The sequence below is a fragment of the Anguilla anguilla genome, chromosome 3, assembly GCF_013347855.1.
Source record: "Anguilla anguilla isolate fAngAng1 chromosome 3, fAngAng1.pri, whole genome shotgun sequence".
NCBI classification, from domain to species: Eukaryota; Metazoa; Chordata; class Actinopteri; order Anguilliformes; family Anguillidae; genus Anguilla; species Anguilla anguilla.
In genome coordinates, this window is record NC_049203.1 from 3,758,956 (window position 1) to 3,781,127 (window position 22,172).

Sequence of the window (22,172 nt, forward strand, 5' to 3'; positions counted from 1 at the left end):
TCATTATCTGAAACCACATAAGGAAACGCCTCAGTAACACAGGAACATATTAAAGGGATGGTTCCTTTTTTGGGTTTTTTTTTTTTTTTCTTAGTGGATGTTTTCAACAGACCCATAAAGGTTTTTCATGAAACAAAAAGTTTACAATGGCAGATATTGGGCATTCGGGCGTTTGTGGTCAAAAGCAAGGAAACACACCTCAGGTAACTCAATGAAGCAGCTTGTATTTGGGCATTATGTTTTCAGAGGCTGTGCACAAGAGCATAGTTTATAGCATTTACTCACAACTCTAAACAGAATCAATTTTTATATTGGTAATGGCGCTTCTTCCCTTGAGCACGCTCTTCTCAGTTTTTATGCGCCAGAGGAAACAGTTTCAAGCAAAAAATACTAAAAGTAATTTTTTTTTACATTACATTACAGGCATTTAGCAGATGCTCTCACCCAGAGCAACGAACACAACTTTTCACACAGCATTTACATTGCATCCATTTATACAGCTGGATATATACTGAAGCAATGCAGGTTAAGTAGCTTTCTCAAGGGTACAACTACACCGTCTTGCCTGTTAATCAAACCTGTGACCTTTAGCTTACAAGACTAGCTTCTTACCCATTATACTACACTGCCACTGCCACCTATTAAAAAAAAACATGTTTCCTGTACAAGGTGAAGAACTATTGATTTAAATATATTTTTGTACTTAGTTACAGATGAGAGACCTGTTCAGCTTGAATTGTGTACAATACGTTCCTCAGTCAAACTGAGCCTGACTTGATTGGTTGAGACCACAAATATTGCGTCACATTACAGGCATTCAGCAGACGTTCTCCTCCAGAGCGACTTGCGCAACTTTTACATTGCATGATCCATTTATACAGCTGGATGCATACTGAAGCAGTGCAGGTTGAGTACCTTTGCTCAGGGACGCAACATGCAGCGGCAGGGTGTCCCACCTGGGAATGGAACCAGCGACGTTCAGGCTGCAAGACCAGCTCCTTACCCCCATCACACTACGCCGCCGGCCCGAACGCCGGTGCGCGGTAAGGGGTGCGTCCTTACCGAACCAGGCCTGCTGCTCCCCTTCGACCTCGATGGCCAGGCCGAAGTCTGCCAGCTTCACCGCCGCCCCCTTGGACTTCGACGCCAGCAGCAGGTTCTCCGGCTGTTGGAACGCGTGAGGAAATAATGTCAGAAAGAGAGAGAGAGAAAAGGAATCGGAGACGGGCTAGTCTGCACCTGGTCACTGGCGATTGCAGTACCTCACGACGCAGGCATTCGGCAGAACGCTTGCACACAGCCGACGCGCAATAAAAACAGACAGCTGCACATTTTTATACCTGAGGTAGATCAGGTTAAGTTACTGGCTTGCTGTAAGTAAGTGTAGATGCGCGAAGTACGTGTGAAGTAAATTGCTGTGCCCCACCTGGGAATTGAACGGGCAACCTCTATGTTACGTGCTCAGTTCCCTGACTGCTAACGCTTTGCGAACAGTCGATTATCCACCTCCCATCACACACTGCTGAGGTATCTGCACTGTTTCATACAGTGTAGGGTGTTTCAGACCTTGTATATATTTTGTGGGTGTGTGGCATAGACATCATTATGATATAAAATGTGTGTTTGTGTGTGTGTGCGTGTATGTGTATGTGTGCGTGTGTGTGCATGTGCATGCGTGTGTGTACGTGTGTCTGTGTGCGTGCGCATGCGTGTGTGGCACAGACATCATTACAGTATAAAATGCGTGTGTGTTTCTGTGTGTGTGTGTGTGTTTTTCTTGTCCTTCTAGATTAATGTCACTCAGAAGGTGATTGGTATTGACAGGTGTAAAATTGAGCTAATGAATGAACGAGCGTGGAGAGCAGCGCTGGGGGGTGGAATTCTCCCCGCCGGTAGTTTTCCCCCGTAGCACGCGACAAACCTCTTCTTCATCGATTGCCCGGGCAAAAAAAAGAACAAATCAATCTCTCAATTACCCGGGGCCCTGCACCGTGCCAAGCTCTGAATCGACCCAGGAGCATTTCCGAGTCTCTTACAGTTCCCCGGGTCCAGGGAAACATTAGCCTCGCATCTCAGCTTGTTTTGTCCTTCTACACAGTTCTCTCCCTCCCTTTTTCTCTCTCTCTCTCTGCTCAGAAAAAACAAAAAATCAAAAATAGCCTTTTTTTTTTTTTTTTTTGTCCTCAGAGACAGACCCAAGGGGACCAGTGGCTGTGACAGGTCTATTAACACCTTGTAGGTGTGTGTAATGACAGTTCAGGTATGTCACACGTTTTTTCTGGAGGTGCCGGAAGAGGGATCCGTCCTTTACGGGACCCGAAATGATGTAATTAACCTTCTGAGGACCTTAAGACCCAGGGGACACCTCCCCGCTCAGTCTTCAGAGAGAGCCACGCTCGATTCGGGAAGATTAAGATTAACTCCAAGGTGCATGGTTTTACCAGTGTGTGTGTGTGTGTGTGTGCATGTGTGTGCGTGAGTGTGTGCGCATGTATGTGCATATGTGTGTGTGTGTGGGCATGTGAGCGGGCAAGTATGTATGCGCGTGTGTGTGTGTGTGTGTGTGGAGGGGTATTTGCAATTTATATTATTTATGAAGAAAGTTCAATCTCATTAAAAGTTCCACACAATATAATTTCAGTGTATATTTTTGCGAGAAAGAAATAACTGTCTAACTCCGAACACTTCATATCGGTGCATTTCATATCTTATCATTTCTAGTATAATTTGCATCAATGCTGTGGCAGAAATATTGGTTTTAACTAGAAAAAGAATTTGTGTTGGAGCAACGCATGTGCAATCACCGTACCATTCGTCTTTGGGGAAATGTGTGAATTCGGCTGTACTTTAATTGTTGAAATCAATCAAACCATAAATCGTTTTCTTTAAGGGCAGGCTTACCTTGAGATCTCGGTGGACGACGCCCATTTGATGACAGTGCAGGACGGCCTCCAGGATCTGCTGGATACAATGGCTGACAGGCAAGAGTGAGAAACGAGAAGACAGAGGACATTTAACTTCGGACTTCGGTCCGCAACTTTTTCGCGGGAGCCGGGGCACATTTCGCTTTATAACCGATGTAGGGGGGACCTGCGGACCTTTCCGGAACGCGTATTTGAAATCCATTTAGAGTTATGCTCTGCGAAGCTGTCATGTTCGCGTGACTTCTTGTTAGCATGCTAACACCTTTCTGGAATGTGCATTTAAAGTCCATTTTGAATCACACTCCGCGAATCCAAAATATTGTGTGTCGCTTCTCATTAGCTAACTTAGCTAACCCCCCCCCCCAACCCCCCCCCCCCCCCCCGGTGTGTGACCTCCGGGGCGGTGAGAATGACGGTCCCCCCCAACCCCGTGGGACAGCGAATCGGAGCCCTCGCCATCTAATTTCTGTTCTGAAGGGGGTGATCCCTTATTCCACCCCCCCCCCACCACCACCACCCCCCCTTTCCCCCCTCCATTTCTTTCCGCTTCCCGCTCCTGCACGGTTCCGCCATGTGGAGGCTGATCGATCGGATCCAATCAATACTCATTTCTGCCCCGTGTCACTTACAGACAGGAACCAGTCTTTTATCCCCAATTAGACCATAGCTGAACTTCTCACCTCTGCGCTGTGGCAGCCGATGGGGGTGGGGGGGGCGGCGGCGGGAAGGGAAAGTGAAATCTCCGATGTCTGGGGTGTTCAATCTTGTCCAAAAAAGGACCAGTGTGGTTGTAGGTTTTTCCGTTCAGGCCCAGCGCCAAGACACCTGACTCTACCTATCAAGGCCTCGTTTGAAGACCTTGATTGATTAATTAGTTTACTCAGGTGTCATAACACTGGGCTAAAACACAAACCTGCTCCCACATAGGCCATTTAAAGATAAGATTGGACACCCCAGTCCTAAATATGTTACAAGGCAGATAGAAGAATATCACAATTTTTTTATTACAAAAGACGAGTTCATTATTTTTGTGTAGGGCCTTACATGACCTAAGGAACAAGTACACTTTATTTTAGTGATCTATTCTTGTTCTGTTTTGTGTCTATATCATCTGTGTTTATGCGCACAATATTGGGATATGATGTGTTGCAGTCCTGTTTTGCAGATTACGGCGTTCGATGTTTGTTTCTGTAAAGCTTTCGGCTATAGTATATTCGAATATAATGTGCCAATAAAACCTGTTCAATTTCAGTTACTTGAGGGAGAGAGCGATAGAGTTGAGAGAGACACTGTCTTTCGGACAGTAGAGTGAGAGAGAGTAGAGAGAGAAACGGAGCAGAGAGAGGAGAAAGATGCAGAGAGAGTAGAGAGAGGTAGAAAGAGAGGAAGAGAGAGTGAGACAGTAAAGTGAGAGAATAGAGAGAGAAACAAGAGAAGAGACAGAGAGCAAGAGAGGGAGAGCTAGCAAAGAGTTTAGTTTAGTTTATTAGGATCCCCATTAGCTGTTACACATGGTAACAGCTACTCTTCCTGGGGTCCACATAGAACAGTATACAAACAAACACACACAAATACAAACAAACACACACGAGAGGAGAAAGAGATGTAGAGACAGTAGAGAGAGGAGAGAGAGAGAGTATAGGGAGAGAGCGTAGAGAGAGAGAGAGAGAGAGAGGGAGAGAGAGCAGAGAAAGTAAAGAGAGAGTAGAGAAAGAGAGAGGGAGGAGAGAGAGAGAAGGGGGGAGGAGACGGGTGATGATGAAGAGGAAGAAGAGAGAGACACGCACCTGGCGTCCGCCTCGCTGTAATACTCTCGGGCCACGATATCTTCAAAGAGCTCCCCTCCCGTCACCCTGAGGAACGGGAAGACACAGCGCGGGATTGGCCCGAGCATCAAGGGATAGCCAATCACATGAGAGCATGCCAGCGACATGGCTTCCATTTTCTTCTCTGATTTCTTTGAATTTTTTTCTCTTTTAATAATGGGCATAAGGGAAGCATGGAGAGCACGCAGCCAGTGGTTTATGGTGGACAGCAGCTCATCTGAAGCCTTGACTCTAATATTAGTCTAATATTAGCCGAACTGAGTCCTTCACAAGACACAATGAAGTTTTTTAAAATAATGAAGTTTTTTAAAATTTTTAAAAACTTCATTACAAAAGCAGCAGAGGGAGGGTGTTTCCATGTGAGCACAGCATGAGACTGAGCAAGCAGGCTGTTCCTCCAGTAGCGTCCCCCCCCCCCCCCCGCCCCTGCCCCCGCCCCCGCCCCACAACAAACATTTATTGCCGTTTCGGATTCTCGGATTCCTCCTCCTGGATTTGCGTAACCTCCACAGTCTCGCGATCCATCTCCCTCATTAATGGACCGCAGCGCATCCCTCTCGGGGCAGAAACGCAATTGTGGGTGACCCCCTCTGACCCCTGGTGATTGACTGAGCCCAAAATGGAAGCTGGTCCACCAGGGAGGGTGAGCGGGGGGGGGGGGGGGGGCATCACACATCACACATCACACAGCACACAGCTAAGAACAACATAGCAGGGCCATTATGGGAAACCAGTTGGTTCCTGTTCTTAAGTGTGGGCCCTGCTTGGCATTGAACCATGTGACTGCCGGGACTAGCCGGGACATTTCCTGCCATCTCGGTTTACTAACGTTTTTTTTGTTTTGTTTCGCGACACACAATAGGAAGCGCACGCTGAAGGTCGTTGCAGAACACTGCCGAACACGGGCCTGAGAGGGTACAGTTCTCATGAAGTATCAGTCATCCACAGCCGCGAGCACAAAGTCGAGTTCGCACGGCAGCCATAAACTAAGGGCGCGCATTCGGGTTGCGTTCGCAGGGTCTGCCAGGACGCAAAGCCCCCTGGGAAACGCGAAGCCTCCTCGTTCTGCCCGCCGGTGAGACAGAGCGGGTTTTTCCCGCCATTTCTTTCACGGCGAGGCCGCCCGCCGCTCGGAGGACGACAGATCCCCCACGCGGCCCCGGCAGCGCGGTTAAAAAACGATTTTTTCTCCGCCAGCGTCAGGCTCCATTTTTCTTTATGTAAATGTCATTTTCGAGGGGGGGGGGGCGGGCGGGAGGTGTGGGGATGGGAGGAGGCTGGCGGGAGAAGAAGAAAGGGAATTATGGAAATCCGATTCATCTTTACTTTCAAAGTAAATACATTTGCATAACCCTCCTTTTTTTTCCTTCTTTTTTTTTCAAAATATGAAACGCTCTTCGTCGCTCGCTCGGTCTTTCATACAGGCGAAGCGTAATGTTTTACCACTCCAGGGCCGGAGTGAAATTTAAACCGTCCCTCTGCGCCTCTTCCTCTGTGCCCTCAGTGTCCATATTATTCAAATTTACCCCCCCCCCCCCTCCATGAAGTGAACGAGAGACGCTTTGAAGTGGTCCTCGTCGCAGAAACAAGAGCCACTCCTTGTCACCGCACACATTTCAGCATTTCAAACAGGATGAATCACTTGATTGGTCAGGCGCCGGTGTGAGTCACACGGGCATGTCGAACCTTTGGGCGGTAGGGGAGCGGCGGGAACGGGGGTGGGGGGAGTTGGATTGGCGGGGGGGGGGGGGGGGCGGGAGGGGGGAGGTGGGTTGAGTGAACGAATAAGAAGGGGGATGGGTTTGAACACCTGGTGAGCATCTCACTTCCTCTCCGTGGCTCAAATCCTTTGATTCAGTTCACGATTAAGATTTGTTCACTGGATCGTTTGGCCGGCTTAGTCCAGTATTTCCAGTTCATCTTTGGTTTTGTATACATAGATTCGTTTATTAGGAACGGATTGCAAAATGGAATAGAGGATAATGAATCATTACAAGGAGGAGATGCGGTTCGTTTTTGTTCTACCTAAAGATTTGTTGGAAATAATGAACTGCTGCAAATGAGTCACCACCACTACAAGCCCCAGCATGGGTGATAAATCAGTCCCTGCTTCACCCCTCTGGTGAATCACACACACAGAGAAACGTATGTACAGTACAGCACTGAAACCCACACACACACACACACACACACTCACACACACATGCATACACGCATGCAAATGCGCAGCATTATTGATAGGGTGACATCACCATCACAGAATCATTGTTGGAACTGCTGAATGCATTTTCTGTGCACGTAAAACACATTGCTGAGGGATTTCTGAACTGTAGTACAGTGTGATGATTTTAAACTGGTTTAAAACCACAATAGAATTCTGAGTTAGCAGAGTGAGCTGGTGAACTGAATCCGGCACATCTGACTTTACATTACTGTCATTTTAAAAGTGCAGGGGGGGTGTAAACTGACTAAAATAATTTTTTTTTAAAAGGACACAAAACGGGTGCTGTCACTTTCAACAGCGTGCGTCGAATCAGAGCGCGCGGTGCGAGACCCGCGGTGCCGACAGACGCCAGGCGTCGACGAAAACGCGTTACTCCAGTCGGCCGATGGCGGGCCATCTGCCGTTTGTTTTGCCTGGTTGCTTTTTTTTTTCTTTTTTTTTTTCTTCCTCTCTTCCTTTTTTCACAGCGTAATTACAGCTCAGAAGCTGTCGGCGGAGTCCTGGGTGACAGTCGCGGCGCTGACGAGATAAGAGCTGGGGCAGAAATGCCTTCTGGGAATGTTCAGACGCTGCCCTAAGAAGCAGCGAGGGTCTCCCCCTCCCCCACCCCCCCCTTACGGGCAGGGGAGATCCCCCTTCGAGCGCTAAGGAACATGTCAATTTTATCGCACCGGCCACCTCGACTTGGTGGGGGCGGGGGGAGGTTGTGACCAGTGATCCATGATGTCTGCTGCTGGACTGTGTTATTTTGACTGAAAAGGCAGTGCTGGTCACAGACAGTGGGAATCTCAGGGTCCAATGGGAGGCGGAGTCAGGGATGGCCAAAGTCTTCGTTCCAGTCCTATAGGTGAGCGGGGAGGGTCGGGGGAGACAGAGATCACACATCGGGTTGGGGAGGGAGGGGGGTAGTGCTGGACTGTAATGCCCAACCTGTGGAGTGGGTGGTGGTGGGGGGGTGTGAGTTAAGGAGGGAGTGGGAGTAACGACCAAGCAAGGGAGGAGGGGGCATGGTTTCACCAACTGTCTCCAAAGAAATGCTTGGATTTTTTTCCCCCCTTCGTTTGCCTCCCCCCCCCCCAGACAGTTAGTGCCCCCCACAGATGGATGCTGCCCTTGGGACTGCCTACGCTGCCCTTGCCTAGAACCAGCCCTGAGTAGAAGTGTTTAGCACGCAACTGAGCTGTCCTTTTGGGATTCACTGAAAGAGTTCAATTACTTTTACATTAAATACATTTTTTAAAATCTGTTAATAAAAAAAGACAGTCCAGGAAGGGAAGAGGCAGACTCACAGGTCAAAGATAAGGTAGTGGTGTCCTTCCTCTGAGATGCTGTCATGGAGTCGCACTGGAATTGAGAGACAGCGAGAGCGAGAGAGAGAGAGAGAGAGAGAGAGAGAGGGGCATGTAAAAAAAATGTCAAGACAGTCTGCTTTTTCCGTGTGGATTCTGAGTGGATAAATCGATTGTGAGCAAACGCAGGACTCAGCCTGCACTGCAGAAAAACCTGCCAGGATTCAGTCACACAGGGCCTCTCTGCCCAACACGGTAACCAGGCCATTTCAGCTGTGACACAAACTGCTGCTGTTACCTGAGCAATCGCTGGTTTAATTAGCCCGAGTGAAGGGTGCGTGGTTCTTACTGTGATCTCACCACCGAGTCTCCTGGGAGCAGTGAAGCACGGGGTGCGGATGGAGACGAATGATGCTTTCGCTGCTATTACAAAGGATGATATCACTCAGCGCATGGAGACAGGAAAATACATCGTTTTTGCATTGTGATTCTGTGTGTGTGTGTGTGTGAGAGACGGTGTGTGGGCGCGTGTGTAGGTGTGAGTGTGTGTGAGTGTGTGTGTGTGGGCCTGTGTGTGGGTGTGCGTGTGTGTGGGTGTGCGTGTGTCCTCATGTGTATGTGCAGGTGTGTGTGTGTGGGGGTGTGTGGGTGGATGTGTGGATGTGTGTGTGTGTGTGTGTGAGATGGTGTGTGGGTCCGTGTGTAGGTGTGAGTGTGTGTGTGGGTGGGGGTGTGTGGGCCTGTGTGTGGGTGTGTGTGTGTGTGGGTGTGCGTGTGTCCTCATGTGTATGTGCAGGTGTGTGTGCGTGTCTCATTAAAGCACACACACGTAGGTGTGTGTTCGTGCAGAAGCTGCAGAAAGCAGGAGGAACTCCTTTTCTTTCCTTCTCCTCCAAGCACCAACGATTCTGCATTACATAATCCCAAATACTGCAGTTTGCACGGGCTTTATAAAAATTAAATTCCAGCGTTCATGGCTCCTAAAAACGGGCTCAGGAACACCTCCACCCCTCACGTACCTGGGCGCATCTTCATAAACACAAAGTCAAAAAGACCACAATTCACACAAATCAGCGACAGCCCAGGGCTTGGAGCTCTGTAACCAGGTTGCTGGTTCGACGGCAGGGGGAGGGGGGGGCAGGGGGGGGGGGATGGGGGTACCGCTCTAGTACCTTTGCACAGGGTAGTCAATACAGATTGCTTCCATAAAAAAACAAATAACAGGACGTAAAAATGTATTGCGTGTAAAATCTAATCTGCAGCAAAGTATGTGCGGCACCACGGATAGGTCTGTGTGGGCGGGGGGGGGGGGGATGCAGGACGGCCTCGGCTCGATCTCCACATAACCTTTCAGCAGCGGGCTCGATAACAGGGCTGTTATTCCAGTGCTACTCCCAGCCCAATCAATGCGAAGAAGAGAGAGCCGTCTGGTAATGGCTTTTTTTTTTTTTACACATGACAGATCTACAGTGAGTGATAGTCTGAAAACCTCCCCTTTGGTTTTGGGGGCGTTTATACATACGTGAACGTAGCGAGAGAGGGAGAGAGAGAGAGAAAAGGGGGAACATTATTCACAAAGACTGATGTGAAAACATGTGCTGGAAAGCTGGGGGGGGGGGGGGAGAGAAAAAGGTGGGCCGAGAAGATAAAATATCTCATTCACGCCCACGGAGACTTCATGAATAAAAATAATAAATAAAGAATAAAAAGCTGAGCGCCCGTTTCTGAACACCGGAAGATTCTCCCGAGCCCACTGGGGAGAGGAGAGGGATTTTATCGTCCGGAAGCTTCTAGAATCGGGAGTCTCTCGAGATGAGGGCCGGACGCCAGGGCTGGAATTGGAAAAGCGAAAAAACCAAGGACATTTTCCAGGGCAAGGTGTCGCCTCCCGGGGGGTTGACAGAAAATTCTCAATCCCTCTGTACAGTATGACCTCACATATGATCTATTTTCAAAAACATATGATGTTTGGTTATAGAGTATTACCAAGAAGATCGTGGTTTGACTGAGCTTATAGCTGTGCTTTTCTTGTATTTCCCTATGTTCTACTGATCTTCTCAAGAGTTTTTTTTCTTTACTGTCGCTAAAAATTCACATGCAGAAGATCTTTCGCCGGCTAGTTTGATTTTAAATTTTTTTCGGTTTTTCTCAGTTTGCCATACCATATTATGCCTCTTACCGTTACAATGTCTGGCTTCTCCATCAGTCATTTTAAATAACACTCCACTCTCTGTTGTCTGGGTGCTCTCAGCAAAGGCAAGCACAGAGGTTTTGTGATGAAGGGCTAACAGAAATAATATTTGTTTGATGGATGGCTAGAGTAACAACAAAAAACCCCTACTGATACAGAGGTTTGTAAGCAGGGATCTGATCTGCCCCAGGGGGAGAACGTGTGGCGCGGTCTGAAGGGCAGTGGACTCTGAAGCGCTATACACATCCCATGAGTGGCTGCGGGTTCGAATCCCACCCGTGGTGCTATGGTCCCATCTCTATCTGTAACCCTCTCTGCTGTTCCCCGTCTGCATAAAGTGGGGAAAAAATATAAAAGGAGGGGGGCCTGTTGGCTCTCCTTCTGTTATAAGAAAGAAAGCAAGTCTGCCTGTTTCCAGTCACACACTGAGCTCCAAATCACAACTACACACTGAGCTCCCAGTGTAACAAACTGAGCTCCAAATTTCACACCGAGCTCCAAATCTCACATTAAGCTCAAATTCCCCCACTAAGCTCCCCATCTGAATTCTCACTGAGCCTCGGAAGTTTAACCTGAGGCCCGGTTCAGTCTCCTTCCCCACACCCCCACACCCCCACACAGGACGATTAGCCAAGGTCACTGGCAATCTCCCACTTCCCCCACAGACTGAAACCCTGACAGCTTTGGCTTGGCGCTAACTCAAAAGGAAGGAAAGGATCGCTATCTGATGCTCTTTCCCCAAAAGCGGAGGATGTCCGTGACATGTCCCTGCCCTAATCCGCCCTAATCCACCCCCCACCCCACCACCCCCCCCCCCCCCCCCCCCCCGCCCCCAGGTCTCATTGCAGCGTTAACTCACTGCTGCAGACTGCAGTTCCCTGGGGGGGGTACTTTGAGACATCAATAAATGCCGCAACGGATTCAATCCACCCCCGTTAGGTAAGTCCCTCCACAACAGGGGATCGTTTCTCCTTGAGCAGGACACTGAAGGGGACGCGTCTGATCCTGTTCAGTGGGGACGAGTGGGCACTTCAACGCCAGAGGTGCAGACAGCTTTGAATTCATCAGTTCTTTTTGATTCATCAACCGACAGTAGGGCTAACGGAAATTTCATGAACACCGCCGGTGCGGACAGACAAGCTTGTTCTCTTCCTTCTTCGCGATCACAGTGTCCATTACGAGTCGCTGCAGAGGCCTGTGGGTATTTTCGGCCGGGCTGAGAGAGGTGATAACACAGGTGTGACCCCGCCCGATGCTGAACCTGGCACAGGACAGACGAAAGAAAAAAACCCAAATCTGCAGAATCCGCAGCTGGATCAGAGCTCTTACAACCCAGCTTCTTCTCAGAGCCCTGTCACATGGTTCTAGAACCCTGGTCCCACAGTTCCAGAGCACATAATGTCTATAATTCCAATCCGCTATCTCTAGAGAAAAGCGGCAAAGTTATGAAATTGGACAAACACCTCACCCTCTCTCTCTCTCTGCCTCTCTCCCTTGGGCCAGTCGTTCTGATGCATATTTCATCTCAGCCATTTACAGTTTCCGCTGGAGACTTAGTTTCTTACTAACCACCGCACTGAACTCCTTCCTCGCCAGACTCGCGGCTCAGTAATGCCTGTACTTTCTGTTATGACTTATTAATGTGTGTAATTCCTCATAAACCCTCGATTCTGGTCGACTCCAACTGGAAGGCCTAATTGTGATATTCCCTTTGAGGAAAGGAAACTGCCGTTAGGGTGTGATTGGCTGTTGGCGGTGTGTTTATACGCTTATATTTCTGCTGTGGCTGGAAATATGGTTCTTCAGTCGGCCTCTCAACTGTTAACCCCTGAATCCCTGTGCTACTCCGGAAAGAGAGAAAGACAGAGAGAGAGAGAGAGAGAGAGGGAGTTTGAGTGAGAGTGAAAGTGAGGGAGTATGAGTTAGAGAGAGAGTGATAGTTTGAGTCAAAGTGAGAGTGAAAGAGAAAGAGAGAGCATGAGAGAAAGAGACAGAGACAGAGAGAGAGAGCAATAGTTAGAGTGAGAGTTTGAGAGTTTGACTGAGACTGAGACAAGAGTGAGAGTTTGAGCGAGAGTGAGAGAGTGAGAGAGAGAGAGAGAGAGAGAGAGAGACAGTGTTGGCTTTTTCCCTCCCTCCGAATGAGAACTGGCATGTACGTAGTGTAATCCAATTAGAGGGTCTTTCACAGCTGACTGGAGCTGCAGTGCAGAGCCAGTCATCGGTGCGTAACGTGCGATGCGTTCGCATGTCGGGCCATCAGAGCTGCTCACGGCGGCCTTGTTAAGGCATCAGACCTCAGACGCGGAACCGACGTGGAACCGACGCGGAACCGACGCGGAACCGACGCGGAACCGACGCGGAACCGACGCGGAACCGACGCGGAACCGACGCGGAACCGAGAACTGAGAAAACAGAAAGGCAAATTGAGCAAAGTGAGTTAGAAAAGAATCCCTCACCAATGGGAACAAAAGCCCACTGCTGCCTTTTAAGACTTTAACCACCATTTTCTTTTCCCGCTAGAAAACTAACTTTCATTACGTGAGTTTTAAAAAAAAATGCCGAATTTAGTTCAACCTAACTACAGTCAAACCTTACTCCTTTAAACACTGCAAGGCAAACAAACAATAAACTATAATTGTCGCAACCGTGCTGCAGTGCAGAGAAAATTGCACTGTTTGTTGCATTTTAAATTCAGACGTTGAGTAACATCAATTTCCCAAAGTCTCCAAAGTAAACAACTTCTTTCCAGCAATCTGTAATTGTCTCCCTCCAGTTATGGTAAATAATACAAATAAGGAGATTCGGAGTTGGCATTATGTAACTGTGCCAGTCAAAGCTGTTACACTCGCAAAGAATTTCATTTCATTGCATGGTTGTTTGCATAAAATTACAGCATACAGCAAATATTCAAATTGCCATTACATTTGCTGCAACACTGAGGATTGCTTGTGCATGAAGATCGTTATGGCAACTGATATTAGTCAGTTTGCTTTGCCTTGTTGCAGGTGTGTGTGTGTGTGTGTGCGTGTGTGTGTATGTACATGTGTGCGCGCAGGTGTGTGTTTGCATGCTTGTGTGTGAGTGTCTGTGTGTTCGTTCTTACTTTATTTAGAGCTGCATCTGGTTCTCATCTCCATCAAATTAAATACGGTGCAAGAATTGGAAATAATGTCGTGGAAAAAGAGCGTATCTCTCGTCTATAGCCACTGAAAAACTGTTTTTAAAAAATTGTTCTCAGCAGTGGAAGCCATTCTCGTAAAGCTCTAAAAGCCTCACTTCATGCAGCCGAACTCAGCGAGAACGAATGGCAAAATTTTGACCGATTACAAGAGAACGATTTTTCCAGCGCATTTCCTCATCATTTACATGAATCCACTAAGTATGCAAATTGTTTAATTAACAGCACTGCCGAAACAGCGGGACACCCGGCATCCCATTTTCAAGACGTCGGGCTGAGCTGGGGAGGAAACAAGAGGCTGATTCACGAGAATTCACAGGGACGAGAACATCCAGCCCATTCAGCCCATCTGGTCTCGTCATTCACCTACATGCCATTCTTCTGACGGGAGTATTCTTTCGCTCTGCTTCCTCCCTCTGTTTCCCCCCAATTCGGAGAGAAGATATTAAAGTGACGGAGTGTAGCACAGTGGGTAAGGAACTGGGCTTGTAACCGAAAGGTCGCAGGTTCGGTTCCCGGGTAAGGACACTGCCGTTGTACCCTTGAGCAAGGTACTTAACCGGAATTGCTTCAGTATATATCCAGCTGTATAAATGGATACAATGTAAAATGCTATGTAAAAGTTGTGTAAGTCGCTCTGGATAAGAGCGTCTGCTAAATGCCTGTAATGTAATGTAAAGATATTAATGATATTAATGATATATATATATATATATATATATATATATATATATATATCTGAGCTCATTACTGGAACCTCTGCTATCAATTTTGGAGAGTGCAGAAAAACTGGTACTCTGCCACCGCAAAGCGCATAATGTCAACTGCCGTTTTTTTTTGTTTTGTTTTTTTTTCGTATCACAGTTGACGAGTCGCGCTCAAACAGACACGAGCCGGAGGAGTACTCTCAGGAGCACGGTGCTGAGGTTCCCGTTGATTAAAGCAACAGATCCCCAAAAAAAAAAGCAGAAACTGTGCTTCAAAGCAGCTATCACGCTGCTCAGAACACAAACTGCAGAGGCTGCCTCTCAAAATAGAAATGCTGCTAAGTTAGCACTGAAAGTAACCGCGACCGCGACAGTGCTGACCCGTGCACGTAGCGTCAGTGTTTGAGTCAGCCGTTTTTCACTCATTTCCTTTAATTTCTCCCTTTCTTTAAGCACTGAATTAAAAATTCAGGGACATAATTCTTCCGTGTTCATTCATTACGAGATTCATTAGGCCCTGTGTTCTCAGCAGACCCGAATCTAATGACCCTCTCAGCACTCTTAATTTAGCCTGCCCCACATTAACCGCACAACGTAATGCCATTCGCAGAATAAAGACTTTAAAACCTTAAAGTACAACGAAGGAGAGAATGTACTTTTGAAATATAATCAACTGTTGGGTCAGTTAGAGTCTAAGAGGTGTGACAACAAAACACACCAGATTATTAATTCTGATGCTCGATTAGCACTTGAAGATTTTAAGTATTTCTATCCTTTGTTTATACGCACCGAGAACAAAAAAAACCTCTCTTTCAAGGGAGACCTGACCAAACCGACCATATTCTGGTTAAAGTCAGTAAGTCTGAAAATGAAACTTGGAGATCTGACACACCCAGAAACTTTTCCTGGGGTTAGGGTTAGGGTTAGGGTTAGGGTTAACGTCTGCTTTGAACATGCCCATTACCCTTCAACACAATACAGTAAAATGTCCAGTGTTAATTTAATTCTAGCAGAGTGCATAGGAGTCCAATAGGCACAGGCAGACTTTGCCAGCAGGCAAACCACACAATTACTGCATGAAAATGTGCCCCTGCTGGGTGGAGACACTTGTCTGAGAACGGACACATTTCCTGCCCTGTGCTGCGGCGCAAATGTCGGAAACCACGGTCCCTGTGATGGAAATCTACATAATTTAACGCACCGGAGCCGTTCTGGTCCAGACACTCGGCATAAATTACCAGACACGGCCGTCCGCGTCCCGGGACAACGCCGTAAAATTTCAGTGTTGTTAGCGGAGTCCATGAATTAATCACGGAATCATCCGAGTCCAGAAATCCCCGATCGCAGAAGTGGGTCCGGGAGCGCGCGGAAGCTTCTGGAAATACACGCGTGTGACACGGGGAAACTACTGACTGCTCACGGCTGAACACGTCCGACTGAAGTTTACGAGGTCGGATATCTTCCAGAAACTCAATTTTTCATGCAGTGAAATGCCTGGGACCCCTAGGACTTGGAGGTCCCCTGCTGGCTACGAGCGGTAGCCTGTGAACTTAGAATATTGGTAAATACATCATTGAAAAATAACTCCACAAATTACACATTTTGAGAAGATGGCAGAATTTCACTTCTTATGCACAGTAGCTTTTAAAGCAGACAGCTTTGTCAGCAAACTGTCAGGAGGAGTTTTGGGGGACCCCAGAACTGAGCCTTGGTTGGGGCCCCAAAATTGATTAATCCGTCACTGCCAATAGGGACCACGTGTACTCTGTATGACTTGATTTAGCACAGAACATTTTACTGCACCGATATTGCATTACTGGGATCTATCAGACTTACGCTTATGCAGAGAAACTGTATAGTCAGCAACTGTTATGACAGCTGACATTAGTCATAGTCAGTCTGCTTTGCCTTGTAGCAGGTGTGTGTGTGTGTGTGTGTGTGTCAGGTTAAGTACCTGGATCAAGGGTACAACAGCACTGTCGTACTCGGGATCTGAACTGGCAACCTTGTGGTTAGGAGCACATTTCCCTAATCACTGTACCACCAAACTGCCGCCCATAGCAGGACCCGCTGGCAGAAGGACGTCTGCATATCAGTATTCATGCGCAAGCACAATTCCTCATTGAGCTCTCAAGAGCAGCTGAGCCTCATTATATTTGCTGCAGAATCAGAAACATCCGCAGTTTCAATATTAACTTTTTTTTTTGCCAAAACAGTACCAGAGAATGACAGTGAGAATGTCAGTCACTCGTAAAAAAAATAAATAAATTTTGAAAGTAAAAAAAAATAAAAAACGATTATATAATTCAGACGCTGAGATAGTTTACCCAGAAGGCCGTCTGTCAGAGACGAGTTCCCAGCTCCACCAACCGGCTCTCATTTCCATGCCACTCGTCTCTGAAAGACGGCATTCTGGGTAAACTGTCTCGGCGGCTGAACCGTAGCCCCGGGACATAAAGGATTGGGCGGCCGGTTAAGGCTGCTGCAGACAGGATTATGTCGACCGCCTTCGTATCTCTTCGCGATAAGGCGGCAGAGAGTAATCCGGTGTAGGATAGGCCGCTCTGCAAAGTCCCCTGGGAGGGCAGCAGCGCTCTCGCAATATAGCTTCGCTCACGCTAAATAAATAAGAGAAGAAGACTAGAAATAATAACCATCCCTGCCAGGCGTGGGCCGAGCAGTTGAAACTCGAGTCCTACAGTCTCTTTCTCTCTCTTTATTCTGAAGATTCTTACTGTCTCTTACTCTTTCTCAATTCTGAAGATTCTTACTGTCTCTTTCTTTCTCTTTATACTGAAGATTCTTACAGTCTCTTTCTTTCCCTTTATACTGAAGATTCTTACAGTCTCTTACTCTCTCAATTCTGAAGATTCTTACTGTCTCTTTCTCTCTCTCTTCGGAAGTCTTTAATCATCCGAGTCTGGGGTATGTGGGTCATTATATCTTAATCTTTGAAATGATTATACACACACACACACACACACACAAATAATGTCTTCAAGTTTCCCGAGATCCCACATACCATCCTGTCTCATTTGATTGTCGCTTGGAAGCTATGAAGGGGAAAAGGCTTTACCTCAGTGTTCCACTTGAGTGTGTCTTTTAGAAGAATCCCATAAGAGGTTCAACTCTAACTTGCAAAACGGTGACTCACTGCAATCCAAAATAATTCTACTTCTTAATTAAAACTTTGGGACTCTGGTCGAGGATCCCTCCTTTGCTGACGCGACACTCCAAACCACAGCAGAAACTTATGTTTGCTGAATGCACTTCTGAAACAGAAAGCACTTTTCTCACAGTTAAAAGTGACCTACTGCAGGTACAGGGCCTGCACTCTCAGAAGAAAGGGTTCCAAAGGGTTCTGTGTCTCCATAATGGAACCCTGTCTAGTTCAAGGATCTTTGTTGGGCAAAAGGGTTAAAAATAGTTCAAAATCTAGGAGCTTTCACACTTTTCACAACTACAGTAGATGGTTCCACAAAGAGATAAAAATGGTTCCCCTATGGAGCTCATCTAACAACCCCTTTTTTCTGATAGTGTAGTGTATGTTGAAAATCCTTGGGGGAGTTCACAGGTTCACAAACTCCACTCACCCTTTGGTAAACCCCCGCCCCCCCCCCCCCCCCCCCCCCCTCCCCCCACCACCCCACTAACAGATCGATTATGTCTACATGTTTTTGACACCCCTACATCACCCTGTCAAACATCAACCATCACCCCCCTCCCCTGTAACAACTCCTCCACCCCAAATTCTCACATCTGGCCATTTGCAGTTTTTGTATCCTCCAGAGTCCCAGCAGAAAATATGTCAAGAAACATTAATTATTTTATTGCTATTGAATGTCCCTTGTAGCATAGGTTTCAGCATAGTAGAATCTATGGTTCTTGAGATTAGTACCAGAGACTGTCATCCCCAGGAAGGGACAAAAAAGAGGAGGATATGACCGTGAAGGCGCCCCCCTGCCCCCCTGCCCCCCTGCCCCCCTGCCCCCCTGCCCCCCGACTTACCCAAAATCCTGGCCCCCGCCCCACCCATGCACACCGCACTGTCAGCTTTCTGAACATTTATTTTTCTCCCCCGACCCTTCCCTCTCCTGTTGTTCCCCTGCTCAATGTTTCGGGCTTAGTCATCGAAGAATGAATGACAGCACCGTTGCCATGGGGTCAGATTGGGGGGGGGGGGGCGGGGATGGGGGGGGTCTCACGCAATCTCTGTCAATCGCAGTCGCTAGTTCAGCCGTTACAGAATTGAGTTCTCGTACGCCCCCTTACAAATCAATGTGACAGCCACAGACAATTATACAGCAAAGTGCTTTGTCCTGCAGGGCACGTCTGAAGACCTAATCTTCGACCTTCGTGACACGTTTCTCCTTCGCTGCTAATGAACCCTGTATGACCGCATTGGCTCTTCCACAGGCCAACTGTCAACCAATCAACCCATTTTTACTCAGCGCGGTGCCCCCAACGGCGAAAACTGCTGTGCAATATCGCGTCTTGTACACAATAAAACATACCCTTTCGTGACCTTTTCTGGAGGATAAATACATCCTGGAGATCTCTATACAGTTAGGTCCGTATAATACTACAATATGTCCTGTTAAATTTGAAATGGTGATGTCATATAGATGCATTTTATGCACGTTGCAAAATGTTCTTGTCAGTGTTATGTTTATTAAATGCGTGCAATTCAAAGTAAGTGCACCATCAGGAAAAATGCATGTAGCGATTATATTCAACAGCGCCATTTAATTGTTTAAATTCTGGACCTCTCTTAATTGCCCATTATCTCCCTTATCTCACATTGGAGTACTCTTGGAGCAAATGTAAGCAAGATTCCCATTAGTACAATATCCAGAACAAAAACACAGGCGAAAAAGGTTAGCTATACAAAAAAACAATAGCGTTGCAATACATGACACAACTAATCCATATAGAGAAGTGAGTCTAAAAATACATCATTATCATTATTATCTACTGATCTGGCAGAAGTCCCTACCAATGTTTTGAATAGTGCTCTATATGAGTCCACACTTCCTGAGCATTGAGAGCTTTAGCGTCCACAATCGCAGAAACGATCTAAAAAGCTACCGGTGATGACCGAATGTGAGAAACGAGAGTAGGGTTTCCATTTAACCATTAACCACAGTAATCAAATTTAGCGATGGAACGAGCTTCCCACTGGAGTCAGAACAGCACAAACCCAACCCCTGGACCCAGGGTCACTGCCTGTCGGAAAGGGTGGGGGGTGGGGGTGTTGGTCAGGTGGATTCTCATGCCATGAAAGTCAGGATGTGATCCATATGCAAATCCAGTTCATTGAGTTGGCGCAGCACCCGACTTCTGCCACTCTATATTATTATTATTATTATTACATAAGCTTGTAATGTTTTGTCTCCTGCAATATCAGAGGTCAGAGTAATGCGGCTGCTCAATACTGGTTCTTATACTGTTGTTGTTTTATTTAGTTTTTTTTTTTTTTTTTTTAAATGGTTTTCTACTCCAGGCACTTCCTGAACACTTTCTCCCGAAGGGCTTTCAGACGCAAACGCAAGGAGGCCCGGAGCGAGTCGGCCGGGAGCCGCTAACGCTAATGCTAACGCTAATGCTAATGCTAATGCTAACGCTAACGTATTCCGCGATCCCATTACGGGTGATAAGCTCGCGGTTCTGACTCTGACCCCGCGTGCAAACCGCTCCCCCGACCCACCTTGCACTCCCCCCCTTCCCCCTCCCCCCACCCCCTCCCTCCTCCCTCCTCCTTTGTTTCTCACTCACTTCATTTCTTTTCTTTCTTCCCACTCATCTAACGGAAATTCTCTCGTTCTCCCAGAGAGATGGAGGGATGAAAACGACTTTGGAGGATGAATAATGAATAAGTCACGTGGTGACGCGGCGGGTGCGCGGGGCTGCATTATTTAAGGCCCGCCAGTCAGTGAAAAGCCCTCCGCGTTCCCTAATCGGAAAATTACACACTCCTCTGGCGAGCCGACTCTCCGCGTAACGCTCAGCCTGCCAGCCTGTATGTCACTAATTAACACTGACGGGCCGGAGATGAATGGAGCGGCGGCTCGCTCAAGTTGACGATCGCTCTCTCTCTCTCTCTCTCTCTCTCTCTGTCTGTCTGTCTCTCCCTCCCTCTTCCTCTCTCTCTCTTCCTGTCTCTCTCTCTCTCTTTCACTCTCTCTCTCCCCTCTTCCTGTCTCTCTCTCTCTCTCTCCGTCTCTCCCTCCCTCTTCCTCTCTCTCTCTCTTCCTGTCTCTCTCTCTCTCTTTCACTCTCTCTCTCCCCTCTTCCTGTCTCTCTCTCTCTCTCTCTCTCTCTCTCTCTCTCTCTCTCTCTCTCTCTCTCCGGCTCACCCTCCCTCTCTTCCTGTCTCTCTCTCTCCCTCTTTCACTCTCTCTCTCCCCTCTTCCTGTCTCTCTCTCTCTCTCTCTCTCTCTCCGTCTCTCCCTCCCTCTTCCTCTCTCTCTCTCTTCCTGTCTCTCTCTCTCTCTTTCACTCTCTCTCTCTTCCTGTCTCTCCCTCACTCCCTCTCCCTCTCTCTTCCTGTCTCTCCCTCTCTGTCTCTCATTCCTGTATCTCCCTCCCTCTTCCTGTCTCTCTCTCTCTTTCACTCTCTCTCTCTTCCTGTCTCTCCCTCCCTCCCTCTCCCTTTCTGTCTCTCTTCTTGTCTCTCCCTCCCTCTCCCTGTCTCTCTCTCTCTCTCTCAGTAAGAGGCATATCAACCAGGGGAGGGGGGGGGGGGGGTTTCGTGGACCGTGCTGTGAGGCATTAGATCCCCCCCCTGTGGGTTTCCCCGCTTCTTGATCTTTTCCACCTGAAGATCATGGGTTTTTTTTCCACCTGCGGTCCAATCAACTTCCCCGATGCTGAAGCGCGCGCGTCCAGAGGAACCGACCAATGAAACTCACCGATGTTGTGGTGCTTCAGCAGTCTGCAGATGCGGGCTTCCCTCTCCAGCTTCTGGTGATCTGGAAGAAGACAAGAGAGAGATTTCACTGACTGATCTGTGGCAGAGCCATGATTCCCCTGGAGACACATTTATCAGCGAAAGCAATTTTCCAGCACCTGGTAATCAATCCATGTCTGTGGAGGGAACGGCCCAAGCAGACAATTACAACATCGACACCGAAAAAGTGAAACGTTGGATCACGCTCTTAGAAAAATCTTCTGAATTCTTCTTCAAGTGGTCACATCTAAAGATTTTAATTTTTAAAATTGTATTTAATGAAATGAATCTATTTATTTTTTTAACTTAGTTGAATCAAATCATTATTTTTTTTAGATGGGTCTAATTTTCTGAAGAATTTTTGAGTTGATCCGACATTTCACTTGTTTCAGCGAACCACACAAGCAGAACAATTTGCTTACAATTCAGCGAACGCCAAAAATTTCCACTATTCCATTTTTTAATTCATAACAGACAGAATAATAACATTCAGCAAAGACTCTCTTTTTATTTCCCATCGCAACTCAAATGGGCGTGGAGGCTGGTTCCACCGCAGTCCGCCAACGCGAACCATCAATCAGCTTCAGGCAGACGCGCTTGCACGGCACACCTCAGCGTAATCCTGATATACGATCCAATCAAGGGTTTTTTTTTTCTTCTTCTTCTTCTTCTTTCTTCAAATATGCAATATCTGCGTCGCCCCGGGAACCCCATGATTAGCATACACATTGCGCATATCGCTCAAGCAGCCCCGGCGCGGGCGCTAAAGAGAGCGTCAGTTGGGCGCGGGGGTCTAGCGTCGCGGCTCACGCCCCAGACGGGGTAACTAAATCGGCCCGGGGCTTAAAGGGTATTCGTCGGGAGCGAGGCTCAGACCGATC

At 47.6% G+C, this 22,172-nt stretch overlaps 1 protein-coding gene across 3 annotated transcripts in view; it reads right to left on the reverse strand.

Annotated features, from left to right (window-relative positions):
- The window catches only part of LOC118224113 (calcium/calmodulin-dependent protein kinase type II subunit alpha), a 64,255-nt gene that overhangs the window by 21,147 nt on the left and 20,936 nt on the right, over window positions 1-22,172 (reverse strand). For all 3 annotated transcript variants that reach the window (XM_035411304.1, XM_035411305.1, XM_035411306.1), the window contains 5 exons: window positions 21,254-21,313; window positions 8,264-8,318; window positions 4,712-4,777; window positions 2,902-2,974; window positions 1,063-1,165 (listed from right to left, as the gene is read on the reverse strand). In XM_035411304.1, coding sequence (XP_035267195.1) covers window positions 1,063-1,165; window positions 2,902-2,974; window positions 4,712-4,777; window positions 8,264-8,318; window positions 21,254-21,313 — 357 coding nt within the window. The remainder of the gene's footprint in view (window positions 1-1,062; window positions 1,166-2,901; window positions 2,975-4,711; window positions 4,778-8,263; window positions 8,319-21,253; window positions 21,314-22,172) is intronic.